A 14758-nucleotide genomic window follows, 5' to 3' on the forward strand; every position below is an offset into this window, starting at 1 on the left:
GTGGACCTGTATTTCAGACACATCTGCTCTCTCTTCAGTGTGTGTGTGTGTTTGTGTGTGTGTGTGTGTGTGTGTGTGTGTGTCTGTGGGTCTGTGTGTGTGTGTGTGTGTGTGTGTGTGTGTGTGTGTGTGTGTGTGTGTGTGTGTGTGTGTGTGTGTGTGTGTGTGTGTGTGTGTGACAGCTTGCTGGCTTGAGCTGCAATTTGTCTGGATGACATTAGTGCTGAGGTGTAGAGGTCTCGGAGCACAGTGACACAGAAGGAAAGGGAAAAGTGTAATTGGTAAGAGGTTTCCACATTCATCAACTCACTTCCTACAGGCCTCCTCAGACCAATGAACACGCTGAACATCAAGATAACAACCCGCTCTCCACACAGGGGAATACTGTATCATGGAGCTGGATTACATCCTCTCCTGAGCACATGATGTAGATGTTACAAACCTCAGACAGTTTGTTTTCCTCCTGATGTGTTAAATTAAAAATAACCAGCGGGAGGATTGTAACAGCTGCAGGGACAGACCCCGGTTATTACTCATTCACTTCATCACCAGGCTTTAAGAAGGGGACACAAGGGAGCAGAGGGACTCTGGCGACTTATTGATGAAGCAGGGCGAGGGTGAGCCAGGGAGCAACTTTGTAGCCGTGGAAACTGTTGCTAAGTAGCGAAGCAATGGCATCTCTGGATGAAGAGGGACAGCGACGTGATTGTGACTGGAGGCCGAGTAAAAGAAGGAAAAGGGGAGAGGAGGTAAAGAAGTTCACATGAAGAAGAGGAGAAGAACAGTATGAGCAGCAGAGCTGCTGTTTTGATCATCTTTAACAGCCACATTGTCACTCCCTCCAGGCTCATGCATTTTTTACTAACGGTGCAGAGATGTCATACTCCATCCATCCATCAGATGCCCTCAGACTTTCTCACCAGACACCTGACTCCTACATCTACCTGCTCACCTGGTCCTTACTCCCCAACAGCCCATCACTGAATTAACACCAGCTTGTTCCCCCTGCTCCCGACCACAGTGTCACTTACTGTCACTGTTGCTTTTGGCCTTTGCATCCTAACTTTCCCTCTGCTTACTCAACCTGCACCTGCCGTTTTGTTACTTCTGACTATTCACGTCTTCTTGTTTGTGTGTGTGTTCTTGTTCATCGCCTCAACTAAAAACGCCATCATTCTGTCTGTTTGCCCTCTATGTGTGTGAATGTTTATATTTCCTCTTCTCTCTGTTGCCTGAATTCATCGATCATATCACTCACAGTCACTACATTTAATACAATATAATATATTATCTCTAAACAATATTTGTATGTAAAAGATAGAAAAAAATATTTGAATGCTCGCTACTAAAACATGACAAATAAATGCAAACATCTTCATACTTTAAACAGAAGTTGAAAAATGCGAAGGATTTTCAAAATAATTTAACAGATATTTGCTTATAATTTTGTCCCATTATCTCAGCAATAAGTATTTTCACCACTCGTCTCTAAGATTAATGATTTCAAATTTGTATCCAAAAGTTGGCTGAGAAAATGAAAACCTTGCACATAAAAAGTTTCCTTAAAGGTACAGTGTGTAGAAATAGGATTGTTTAATATCTCGCTATCAGTGAGAGCAATGATGGCCTTCAAGGACGAGAACCTGCCGTGATGCATGATAATTATGATCCTCAATTTGTCAAGTTTTTAACCATTAAGAACATCCATAAATACAAATTCTTCTGCGCACAACAACTGCTCTCTTCCTGTTACTAGTTTGTCCATTCTGTGCTATAGTAGAAACCTTCAAGATGGTGGCCTCCATGAAAGGGGACCCTCCTATGAAGTTATAAAATGGCTCATTCTGAGTTTACAAATACTAAAGCATTTTTATATTCAGGGGATTATACACTCAATTAAATAAACTTGAATATTTTATTACATTTCTACTTAATCTGTTCTACGTAATGCCACTAAATACTACACACTGCACCTTTAACATGACAGTACTAACTTGAAATGCATCGTAACGTGTGTTAATTCCTCTTTACATTCATTCACATTCATAACGAATGTTCGAGCATCACGAGCTGTATGGACTCTCTTCACCAAATTGGATGAAAGTAAACTGTTTTTTTATAAAGTGATACAATGGGTTGTTTTATTTAATTGTGAAGATAGAAACAGTTTGTAGCAAATGTCACTGCTGTTACCACAAAAGACAGTAGAACACCCAAATGTTAGATCAGTATTGATCAGCATCATTGCAGATCAATATAATTTGATTATATGGCCGACCTGTCTCATTTACACTCAGGTGTGTTTTCCCATGCTGCACCACACCGCTCCTCCGTCTTAGAACCGTCTCTTCTCCTCTTCCTCCATCCTCATCTCCCAGTCACCTCCCTCGCAGCTGTGAAATCTGAGTGACAGAAAACAGGGACAAAGAGGACATCCCATTAATATGCTAATCCATGTGGGGATGACTTTAACACGAGGAGCAGTCAAAAATACATGTGTGGCAACTGTGAGGCATGCTATAAGGAATCAAAGCTCAGGGAGAAAGAGGAGGAAGAGGAGGATAAGAAGGAGGAGGGGGTGGTATGAATCTATTGTGGAGGGATATCGGGGTTTGGTGTCTGTGGCAGCGTTTTGAGAGGGAATCCCCACATCCACTCACTATGTGTAACACCACATTGCCTTAAAAATTGCCACTATAGAAAGAAAAATGTGAGTTCTGGAGAAGTTCTTTGAAGCAGGTGGATCTTGCAGCATGTGCGACTAATGTGTTCTTTCCATGTGCGGCTCTGCTGGCTCCGCGCTGCTATCAATAATCCATGCAGCCTGCTAGTAAAGAGACAGCAGAGCATTGAAGGCTTACGTAAGAGAATGTCAGGTCTGAGAGGCAGGCTGGGATTGACCCTCCAGGGCCTAAATGACAGACATGAGGGCAGGAAAATCACAAGAACGTGCACATAGATCAGTTGACAGTGGACAAACAAGCAGATGTTTATATATTCTGCAGCATCTGTATTGTACATGCCAGCCCAGAAGAGAAATATGCTCTTAGAGAGAATCTGTTGTATGCTGTGAAATATTTCTGCACAAACTGTTTGTTTTGTTGCTGATAAGGCCGACGGCAGTTTGAAATGTGTTTTGAAAGATGTCGCCTGCTTCTCCTCAGCCTCACTGACCCGAGGGATGAGTGAGAACAACCTGCTCTTTACTGTCTCAGTCAATGCAACGTGCCCAGAAGACTCCCCCTGCCTCGCAGAGAAAGACAGCCAGCAAGAATGTTTCATTCCCCCTTATCTCCCTGGCCAAAATCCCCAGCCTCCAGAAAGCAATTTAAAGGCAAGACAGACAGACAGACAGAAAGAAAGAGGGACAGACAGATGAGGAGAGTGAGAGAGACAGTCAGAGAGGTGGAGGACTGCAGCCTCATGATAACACTGGAGAGATCAGGTTCACTCAGATACAACGAGCTACATTGGAGCAAAGCGAAAAATACATTTAAATTTAACGAAAAGAAAACCACAACATACTTTTTAGAGATAACTAAACTATTTTACTATCAGAATCAGAATCAGAATCAGAAATACTTTATTTATCCCGGGGAAATTGAGTTGTTTCAGAATGCTTTTATACACGGTATGAAAAAGTCAAAATATTAATAGAGAGAAGGAATAAAATAAGATTTAAATACAAATTAAATAATATAATTTGGATTAATAATTAGTATATACAGAAATGCAGAATAGTTACAGTTCGCTATGTACAAAAGCACTGGGAATGAAGGTATTGTAAACAGGATGTTGAAGTGGCAGGGATATTGCACAGTGTATTGCACGTTATTGCACAGAGTACAGAATGTAGTTCAGTCATCAGAGGGAGGAGTTGTACAGTCTGATGGCCACAGGCAGGAATGACTTCCTGTGGTGTACTGTGGTGCATTTAGGGGGGATAAGTCTTGCACTGAATGTGCTCCTGTGATTCACCAGCACTCCAGCCCTCATCAAATAAATAGTTCTAGATTATGACAATATTAAATGAGAGTAATGATTTAAATTAACTTGAGGAAGAATTGTATGAGGTTTTGCTCACAATTTGACATACACTACCGGTCAAAAGTTTTAGAACAGCCCAATTTTTCCACTTTTATATTGAAATCAAAGCAGTTCACGTCCATTGCATTGAATAGCTTGAAATGGTACAAAGGTAAGTGGTGAACTGTCAGAGGTAAAACAAAGAAAAAGAAAAGAGGGTAAGATCAGAGGTGGGTAGAGTAAACCGAAACAGTACTCAAGTAAAAGTACTGTTACCACAATGATGTTACTCAAGTAGAAGTAAGAGTACTCGTAGGAATAAGTACTTGAGTAAGAGTAAATAAGAACCTAAAAAAAACTACTCAAGTAGTGAGTAACTTGTGAGTAGTATAATATGTAAAATTGTATTGTATTGGAAACGCTAATAACAATGTGAAGTGCACACTGCCTTTAATAAAGTGACATAAATATGAAAATTCCAAAAATGAATGCTGTTAGGCATGGTTTACTTTGAAACATTAAAGAAAGAGGAGCTGCACTGTGCACAAACTAATGTACCCACTTTCCTTTTTTAAAACAGGCTGAAACTTCAAACTGTGTATGGGATGTCATCAGAACTCCAGAACATTAATACTCCAACATTACAATAAAAAATATATCTATGCCTTCCAAACTTTCTTATTTAACATTTGACTTATTTTCTGTACATCTTACTTAAAAACATAACTTGAAAGTGCTAAAACAACTTGGAAGTGTTTAAAAATGCCATGAACTCAGTCCTGAAGAATCTCTCTGAGGTGGCTGATGAGCTTCAGAAGCAGCTGTTTTTGTTAGCATGCTACCTTACTGCTCTTATAAGTTACTTTAGATTACTTTCCAACATTTCTAACATGCTTTTAAGATTTTATATTAACCAGTATGATCCTTAGCTTACCTGATAACTAACTATAACATGTTTTTTAAGATTTAATATTAACCAGTACTATCCTTAGCTTACCTAACTGATTACTCACCAAAACATGCTTTTTAAGATTTAATTGTTCTATGTTGAAGCTCAAGATCTCCACTGTAAAGAACAAAGTAAGCAGCGCATAATGTGACTGTTTCTCCTCGTCATTTAGAAGTTATGAGAGAGTCTGGATGTTGGGTACAGGGTAAACATGTTCCTCCAAAGGGGACGCAGATATTACGCAGCCTCTCTCTCCAGCTGTAGATGGAGGCGGGGGCGGAGCTACTTCTCCGTCCATTCAGTGTTGAGGCTATTTATAGCTCTGGATCAGAAGGAGCTGTATGAGAGATCGGCTTAGTATTAAACAAAATAAAATGAAGAAAAAAAGGAACGGTAAAAATAGCGACTGGACAGCCCAATGTAACGAAGTAAAAGTACATTTTTAAACACAAATATACTTGAGTAGGAGTAAAAAGTACTCTGCAAAACAAATACTCTCAGAAGTACAATTTTTTGAAAAAACTATTCAAGTACATGTAACGGAGTAAATGTAACTCGTTACTACCCACCTCTGGGTAAGATTACCCGAAACTGAAAAAATAATGTACATTTCAGAATTATACGAAAAGGCCTTTTTCAGGGAACAAGAAATGGGTTGCTGTTCTGCAGCAATTGAGGTTAATCAAGCCTTGAAAGTTGGTGCTACCAATTCGTACAGGTGTCCCAACTTTCCTTGTTATTTGCAACCCCCTCTGTCTGCATAAAAGGAGTGTTGGAACCAAGCGGCAACTTCTGGTCTAAAAATATGAGTCAATGCGGAAGTGTTAAAAGCTGCAGTTCATCGAGGATCCGCTTGAGGCTGGCTCCGGAAGTACCGGAAGTCACATACACATGAATGGGAAAAAGACGATCTTTGCAGCAGAAATAAACATATTTACAGCCTGGTGCAAAAGATGAGTGTAGTCTGAATAGCTCATTTCTCGATCTCCTCTCACTGTGAGGGGGGTGAATTTTTTTCTAACACTGCAATTTTGAAGATATTGAGATTACTAGTCTTCCAATGAGAGGCACAGCTGCCTGTGGGAACACTGCAGCTGTTGGCTAGGAGTCTCTGAGGCTGTTTCCGAAACGGCTTGCTACATACTACTTACTAATGTAGTAGGCAGTAGGTATTGCCTACTACATACTGCGTTTGAATTTAGTGTATAGTATGACTGTTCTGTTCGATCTGTCATGCATTCTGCTGAGCCAGACGTCGCTGGGTTTCCGGTTTCAGAAAGCAGAAGTAAACAACGGCAAAGCCGATAAATAAAATGCTTATTTAGCATCCATTTATGATTTAAAAAGTTAGGAAGTAGTTTATATGTAATTTGATAACTTTCACAGCACCCAAAAACGGATTCCCCCCATCAATAATAAGGAAAAAGAAAAAGCAGAACGAGCGCTGTGCATTATGGGAAACAGTACGCGAGGCAGACTGGTCCGATGCATGCTGAGATATTTTCCCGAATCAGTAGACATCCGGGGAGTTTGGCTTACTGCAGATTTTGCTCTTGTTCACATATTGCTTACTACATACTGAATTTTGGACAAATCAGTACGTACTGCCAGTATAGTAGGCGGTTTCGGAAACAGCCAAAGCCTGCCTCTTTACACTGGCTCGACAGAAGCAATATGGTTGCCGCTGCCGATTGGCTTCAAAACAGCGTTCAGAAACAGATGGGTGACATCACGGATACTACGTCCATATTTTATACAGTCTATGGTTGGAACACACTGTGGTACCGTACCCTCGTGAGCAATATTTGAACAGTCTTGTACTACAGAAAGTAATGTGTTGCTTAATAAAGGTGCCAAAGGTGGCTACTTCGATGAGTGAAAAGTTTAGACTACATTTTGTTTTATGAATTGATTCCATGATTTATTTTTGAAAGAGCACAATAAGACATTGAACTGCATCATTTTCAATAAAAAAACTTGAAAAATTGGGGTGTTCTAAAACTTTTGACCGGTATTGTACTAACATGGCAGCCATTTCCTCTGAAGTCAAGCTTAGCTTAAAAGCTATGAATGTCTTACAACTGTGTGACAATGAATAACTTTTTAGCTAACATTAAGAAATTTAATTTTACAGTTCAACACCTTGCTAACTTACCTTACTGTTTGATAGCATAACATGATACAATAAAGTGTAAATATACACCTAATAGTAACCTAAGATAAGATTTTACACTTCTCTTGTTATCTAGCTATCTGTGAAGCATGCACAATATCTTAGCCTACTTAGTTAGCAAGCTACAGCGCCTTACATTAGCTCCCATTAGAAAACAGCTAATATTGGGCAAGTGCTCAACCACTTCCTAGCTTATCTTGCTGTTTGATACCTCAACAAAACATGATAGAAAATGTATAAATTCCCAGTTAATGGTAACTTTAGCTAGGACTTCATACTTCTGCTATTATCAGGCTGACATGTCAGCACATATAACCTTCTTAGTTAGCAAGCTACCACATCTCATGCAGCATGAGCTAACAGCAATATTTACACCATTCTGTCTTTCTGCTAGTGATGTTCAATACCACTGACTGCCTTTCCGATCCGATACTGAGTAAAATTCTGGCTGGTATCAGCGATACCGATCAGAAACCGATACTTGGTGCAAATACACCCAATGTTTCTGGTAAATCTAAAAAAAAGTGGTGTATTTCTGAATTATTTATTAATTTATTTATGTATTTATTTATTTTAAACTCGTAAGTATATCGAGGTAGTGGCCTCATTTTCAATATAGCTGAGCTAATACAACAACAGAATAACCAAACAGAGGACACAATCATACAAAATATGTGAAAATGGAGTTTTAAACAAACACACAAAAAGAAAATAAGTAAAACAATAAAACCAATAAAATAAATTATTGTTTAATTATTAAGAAAAATAACTTGCAGTTCCCACCAACCGCGTATCATTTAGACAGGATCTCAATGGTTAAAATACTTCCCACTGTGTTCCAATTAATGACATACATTTCCTCAAATGACTGAAGCATCAAAAGTATCGATACTTGGATTTGAGAATCGATTTTAGAGCATAAAGATGTGGTATCGGAAGTATCGATATTTCAGCATCGATCCGCACATCACTACTTTCTGCTGTAATTTCAGAAAAAAAAAAAAACATCACAAAAATCAATCGTCACAGCAGAAATATAAATGTATGATAAATGCTGGGGAATAGAAAAAACCTTACATAAGTATAAAGTGGCTCGCTATGGAAATAGTTCAGTAGACTGTCAGGAGATCAGCTTTGTACTTGATAAATGTTACTTTCCGTTTCCTCCATCATAACATTATTCTGGCTCCCTTTAAATAATCTTATTAAATGTGTATTTGTGTGCTTCTTTATATTCTGTTGTGCGTCTCTTGCTCCGTTGTCATAATGTCTTTGTGTTTGTTATGTAAAGCTCTTCAGATTACATTGCTTTAATGGGATGCTTATGAAGAGTCTTCCCACTTGTTATTATGTAACACCTGTCTGCGCTGTGTTGCCTTCAGATGCCTGAAAGGGAAGAAGAGAGAAATAATGCCACGGCAAATAAACACCTGAAAGTGTTAGATTCAGGAAGATGGTAAGCAACTACCTATGTTTATATATCTGTCTAAAAGCATTCAAATCTAAATGATAATGAATAAGATATGAAGTAAAGTTCAAGATATAAAACTAAGAAGTCAGAGCAGTACAAAAGTTATGCACTTGTTTCAAACTTGATGTATCTCTGATGGGATGAAGACATTTTGTCTGGCCGGCCTGATTGTGTCTAAATCTGCTCCGAGCATTAAATATAACTTATAATTACTGCTCTGACATTATTCATTATTCTGAAATTACAGTGTAAAAGTGAGGCCGATTCAGGAGCGGAAACCCCACTCAGGCGGAGCCCTCTTTGCTCTGTTCTAGGAAATAATTAATTCTAACCTGGGTGGCAGTGCTTAATTAAATATTAAGGCAGCTTAAAATGCTGTGCCATCTTTCTGCTTTATCGGTCACTTCCTCAGATGACAGTCCCATCGCTTTTCTCTGCTCTGCATCTAGAGGAACACACTTCTCAGCCCTATCAGATTAGCCTGCAGCTGCAGAACATTGTAACTTAGAAAATAAAATATAAGTTGTGTTCCAGAGAACTTTAAGAAAAATATTACAGCACAGAAGAGAGTGCTGGAGTAGCCGCTGTGACTTTAGACATCTGAAACAGACACACAGGTATGAGTTATTATGAAATACATTTATCTAATGTGTTCGGAATAAACAAATCCCCCCACATACAATCCTCTTTTCCTGTTGCATGGGAACAAGGCCTTTCAACGGATGAATTTTGACATTGTAGTGGAGTTTGGGATTATGCTGACAGGCATCCTATGGTGAGTTTATAATCCTCTCTGTCTACACTCTGCTGCCTTTATTCCCCATTCAACCAGACCTCAAATAAGAAAAGGCTGATTTAAAACAAAGGTGTTGAAATTTCTAGTGAGTGGATCTGTGAGTAAGAGAAAAAAAGGGAAAAATAGTGACAAAGCTATGTAAAAATATTCCAAGAGGAAAGTTTTTCTTCACTCTATTTTTCAGACAAACCAAAATAAACTGCATTCAATTTTAAATGGCTGTCACATTTTCTCACTTTAAAAACTTTGCTGTGTACAGTGTGGGTTAGATTTGTGCCAGATGTGTCCGCCAGTCAGATTAAAGCTTTGTCAGGATTAAATCTGTCTGACTTCACACTACCTACAGGAGATAAAACACAGTAAACACAAAGCTGAATGCAGACAGACAGGCTTGTGTATAAGGTGTTTCTAGCTGATGAGATCATTCTCTGAATATTTTGTTTTTGGCTCATTGACCTGCAGGTGACCTCTCTGAAGTATAGGATCAGAGAATAGGATCACATAATCCCTGCATGTGCTGTGGCTGAGTAGGTGAAATGTAACATCAGCCACAGATGACACACTGTTGACAAAGTCCAGTAAGTGTGAAGAGATTATAAATGTGATGCTGAGTATCAGACAGGTGCTTTATGTAACGGATCACAAACATAAATCCACGTCCAGTTTGATGCATAAAGCTGTCAATGTTTTGGGGAAACTGCCAAATGAAAATTAAGAGTGAATCTCATCAGTTAATCATTTCTCAAATGTGACCTGAAAGGTGAATGTAGTCGTAGCTCCCTCCCACAGAGGTATAACAAAGAGTAGTACAAGAGCACCACCCAGAGGTTACACCTGGTTACTGTTACAGCAGCTGTTTTCATGTCCCAACATGTCCCAGGACAGGAACTCACAACCAGGACACTGAAGGAAAACATTGTGATTATTTTTCTGCATCACATTAAAAAGCCTCAGTAACATACTATTTGTTCAATTGAGATGCCCTGCAAAATAAATTAAAATGTAATGAGTTACAATCATAAAACATGTATGAAAATATGTCAAATAACACTAGAGTTAAAAAAATAAAACTTAAGAACCTCGGAATAATGTGTTAAAAAGTATCCATTGGCTGTCAACAATTTGTTGTTTTTTTACTTCAACTGAGCATCATTAAGTTGGAATTACTTGTCATCCATTTCCTGTTTCTCAGAGTGTTGAAGTAATTTGAGATTAAAAGGGTAAATTATAAAATTTTCCACTGTTATCCATCACTCGGAAGTCTAATCAGAAATTGTATCAATCGTCCTTTTCAGGACTACTTTTGTAGTCAAATGAAGGCCTTTTATTTAATAATATTTTTAAAGATGGCTTAATTTCTGCTTTCACATCATCAGTCCTGCTTCATTTCTCCCACTGCTAGATGTCAAAGCAAATCTGTAAACAAAAATTATTTGGTGTACTTCAATGGTTTGTTTCTCTTAGCCAAGCCTTTCCCCCAAAATTCTGACTGTGAAAAGTCAGATAATATTCATAAGATCAGATATGATGGCTAGACCCTCTTTAGCTGCCTTATTTCTATGGAGACTTTCATGTCACTGGTAAGATGTTTTCCAACACATTAACTCCTGCTGTTGGTTGGTTTGGCTTCATACTTGGTATGACCTACTTTTTCTATTGACTTAATATATATGAAAAGGAAACTTTAGATGGTGACATTATGCAGCATTTTAGACTTGAGAGAGATTTTAAATACGATGGGGAGTTCCTAAGATGTAAGGGAGCAATATTTACCAATTGACGACGGTTTAATTCAACAGGTAGTTTGGCTCACCCAGTACATCATTTGTTGTCCTAACAGAAATATTTAATTACCAGATCAGCAACAACCTATGTTCCTATCTTTTTTCAGCTTCTTGGTTAGGCTTTAACTTGATGTGTGATGAAGTGTCTTCATGAGTCCAGTAAAACATTTTATAAAAAGGTAAGGTTTTGGACTTTAAATATGAGAGACTTTTGATTAGAAATTCCAGAACACCACACTGACATTGGAAACAACTTGAGTCATTTATTTTGGAATTATTTCATGAATACAAAACATTTGAGTTGGCTGACAGTGCCGAACCTCGGGAAGTATTTACAGATGCATTATCTACAAGAAGGAATGGGAAACTTGAAATATGCTTTTCCAAAATGGGCACAGCTAGAGAGAGACACAGAAAAGGGGTTTACGAGTGCTGAAATTAACACCAGCAGTTTGGACCTCAGCCAAACGCTCAGAACATCAGAGTCAAAGCACTGCAGCTTCACTCATACCGCTGACTGGAAAGATGATAGGACACCTCCTGCTGTGAATCTCATTAAACAGGAGGACATCAGAAACCCAAGAGTGATCATCAAACACCAGGAGACACCTTCAGATCACACAGAAAGAGTCCCAGTCAACAGCCTTTCTCTATTGTCCCTCTTTGGTTCAGCTATAAAACATCTTAAGAAGCCTCTTCATCAATCTTTGGGGCCAGGTAGTATTTGACGTGTCCCATATCAGCAATCTTGTACTCCACCACTGGAAAAAGGAAAGGAATAAGTCATGTGATTGCTCTAAAAAAATGTTTGGAGTCTAATTAAATCTTCAATTAAAACTAGTGAGGTGTACTTACCGAGGGGGATATCAGCTGACATGCTAAGGGTTACTGTCTTGGACAGTGGGGTGGCCTTGGTGAAGAAGTTCAGGTAGTTGAGGGCAAAGATCAACTGGACGGGCTCATTCATCTCAATAGTTACCTGAAAACAGAAAAGATGAGACACTGTCAGTCCCACACAGAGCCATGGAAAGTAACTCGGAATGACACTGGGAAAATAGGATAGAGTATCTATAAACATTCACTCACTGCCTCGTCCTCTTTGTCAACATTGCTGGTTTGGGACAGCTTGACGTTCCCTGTGCCCAGCTCTCCTGTGGCGGAGAACTTGACTCCGTCCTTGGCACAGGAGATCATGACGGCGTCACCAATCTGGGACAGGTCACGACAGATACGGGCAAACTCCCCTGAGGGCATCTTCACCACACAGCTGTACTCCTGCTCCTGAGGAGAAACAAACAAGGGAAGATTAAAAACTGCACGTTTGTAATATTTCTTAGAAAAGAAATACAAAAATTAAGAAGTCGCAGATAACTAACTTACTGGAATACCCAGCTGCTCCACATCCAAGTCCATCAACTTCATCTCATAATCTGAGACTTTCTCCTGGTCTGAAAGAAAGAAAAGAGGCTGGTTAGGCATCAATGCTAAAAACAAAAAAATTACTGATGCTTTCATATCAATTAATTATTTTTAAAAACTTACTGAGTGTCTCAAACACAAGGGCGAGTGTGTCTGCATTGTCTTCTGCTCTGAGGGTGATGATGTCTTCATTTCCTGCACACTTCAGGATTTTGGACATACTGTTTGAAAATGAAAGAAAGAAAACAACAATTTAGAACCTGAAATTTGAAAAAGACCAGAGAATCCAGAGAGCAAATATTCCATGATGGAAAGTAATAACACTTAATTAAAAGTGCTATGGGTGGGATGTATGTTTCACTATTAACGTAAAAGTAAAGATTATTCTAAATCACATGAAGGGCGAGTGATAAGTTTTAATTAATGTTTAACTGAACTGCCTTTGACACATCAAATGACTTAAGTCTCAGGCAATATTATTGATTTATAAAGTAAGACTTTTATCTGATGGCTGTTTATTAGAATTAATATATTGATTAATAAAACATTAAATAGAATAATATTCAAGCCATGACTTTGTGTTTCTATGTTAAGTTACAAATCAAGACCTCTATGCAAAAAGTATCGCCATCACATAACCTAAAGATATAAACTATAATACTAAAGTCGAAAAAATGTATCAACAACTGCTATAAAGTCTTTAAATGTGGGTGAACTAATCTCATTCTTAACACCACTCTCTTTTCAAAGAGCTGCAGGAGGAAAACGGAAGTAGAAATTTCCCGGGTTCGAACACAATTCCCGCCAACTCTTCCTGAACAGAATTTGGCGCTAAAACAACGTCTCTATGTAATCACAATACAGCTGCTGGCTTTCACACTGGCACGGGTGTCATTTGGGATACCAATCTCAACATTAATGAGGTTTAAATAAAAAGTGTAGACCAATTTCATTGAACGCAGACATTAAAGAGTGAGAAATGTGAGCCGGTGCAGCAGAGAGATATGCCCGGGCAACTCCACCAATATGGCCCCTCTTTTTTGTCTGGTCCAGACTTTAGACATAGCCCTTAACAAGAAAACACAAAATGCTTTGGAGATAGTTTGATTGTTTGACAATTAAGATACAAGCTGATCTCACTTAAAGTAGTTTTACATCTATTTTATGGAGGCTAACTTTAACTTTGGCGGCCCGACCTGTCAGACTAGCTACATTAGTCATTTCCCCGCAAATTAGGAACAAATCAACGTAGACGTTAGACGAATAAGAAGGTGAACTTGTATTTTAGCATTAAAGGTTACATTTCTGCTCTACCTGCTCAGGTTGACTCCCATGGCGAGGTTTCTGTCGCAGCGGTATGAGTCGAAGCCGTCATGCCTCAGGGTGAGCTGCACCAAAGAGACGTGAGAGGAGTCCATGCTCTGCAGAGAGATACCAGAAGAGCTGACATCCCAGCAGGCTTCTGTGATCAGATCCTTCAGAGCCTCCAGAACCTTCTTCAGGATGGATCCCTGGACCAGGCGAGCCTCAAACATGGTTGCTGTGGAATTATGGTCTGCGTAGTTTCGAAAGAAGACAAATTTGGCGTCACTCCGTCAAGATGGAGGCTGCAGGTTGACTTTTCACCGCGTAATGGAGAGAGAGATGCTGCTGTGGAAGTTCAGTCTTTGTTGTTAGCTGGCAGAAAGCTGCGTGCAGTCTCTACTCACTGTTCTGCGGGAAGGTTTGAGCAGTCAGCGCGCGCTAATGTCAAGCTATAAAGACTCGGCGTCTCTACGTCATTTCCGTATCCGTTTCGTGACAGCCAATGCCGCTTAAAAAATGGGCACTCCTGGCGGCCATATTGGAAAGGACAATTTTGTTGCCCGTACACGGAACGTCAGACAGCGTTAAGGTCGGTCGCCGTTTGTAAAGTTGTGCACACTGAAAATAACAGCAACATTTCTCCACATTTAGCTCCAAAACGGCTTAAAAATGTAGAGTGAATTTTTAAAAGTCAATATTTTATCGTTGTGAAAAATATATCAAGTTAAAAATGTGTTAAATCCAAATGCTAAATATAAATCTAAATTTTAAATATGAATCTAAATGTTAAATATGAATATAAATGATCAACGATAAATCTAAATGTTAAATATGA

The 14758-nt window shown here is 39.0% G+C and overlaps 1 protein-coding gene across 1 annotated transcript; it reads right to left on the reverse strand.

Annotated features, from left to right (window-relative positions):
- Positions 1 to 11437: 11437 nt before the first annotated feature.
- On the reverse strand, positions 11438 to 14376 carry pcna (proliferating cell nuclear antigen). Its single transcript, XM_034691796.1, has 6 exons — positions 13933 to 14376; positions 12742 to 12839; positions 12580 to 12647; positions 12286 to 12480; positions 12055 to 12178; positions 11438 to 11960 (listed from the first exon to the last, which is right to left on the reverse strand). The coding sequence occupies exons 1-6, from the start codon at positions 14151 to 14153 to the stop codon at positions 11884 to 11886; spliced, it is 783 nt and encodes a 260-aa protein (XP_034547687.1). The 5' UTR covers positions 14154 to 14376; the 3' UTR covers positions 11438 to 11883.
- Positions 14377 to 14758: the final 382 nt, after the last annotated feature.

The sequence above is a fragment of the Notolabrus celidotus genome, chromosome 9, assembly GCF_009762535.1.
Source record: "Notolabrus celidotus isolate fNotCel1 chromosome 9, fNotCel1.pri, whole genome shotgun sequence".
Taxonomy (NCBI): domain Eukaryota; kingdom Metazoa; phylum Chordata; class Actinopteri; order Labriformes; family Labridae; genus Notolabrus; species Notolabrus celidotus.

Excerpts from the sequence above, each read along its gene's own strand:
- pcna (XM_034691796.1), bottom strand. The coding sequence starts at position 14,153 with ATGTTTGAGGCTCGCCTGGTCCAGGGATCCATCCTGAAGAAGGTTCTG. Across the intron at positions 12,481-12,579 it reads TGGAGCAGCTGGGTATTCCA|GAGCAGGAGTACAGCTGTGT; the intron begins GTAAGTTAGTTA and ends GTTTCTCCTCAG. Across the intron at positions 12,179-12,285 it reads TTGACAAAGAGGACGAGGCA|GTAACTATTGAGATGAATGA; the intron begins GTGAGTGAATGT and ends TTCTGTTTTCAG.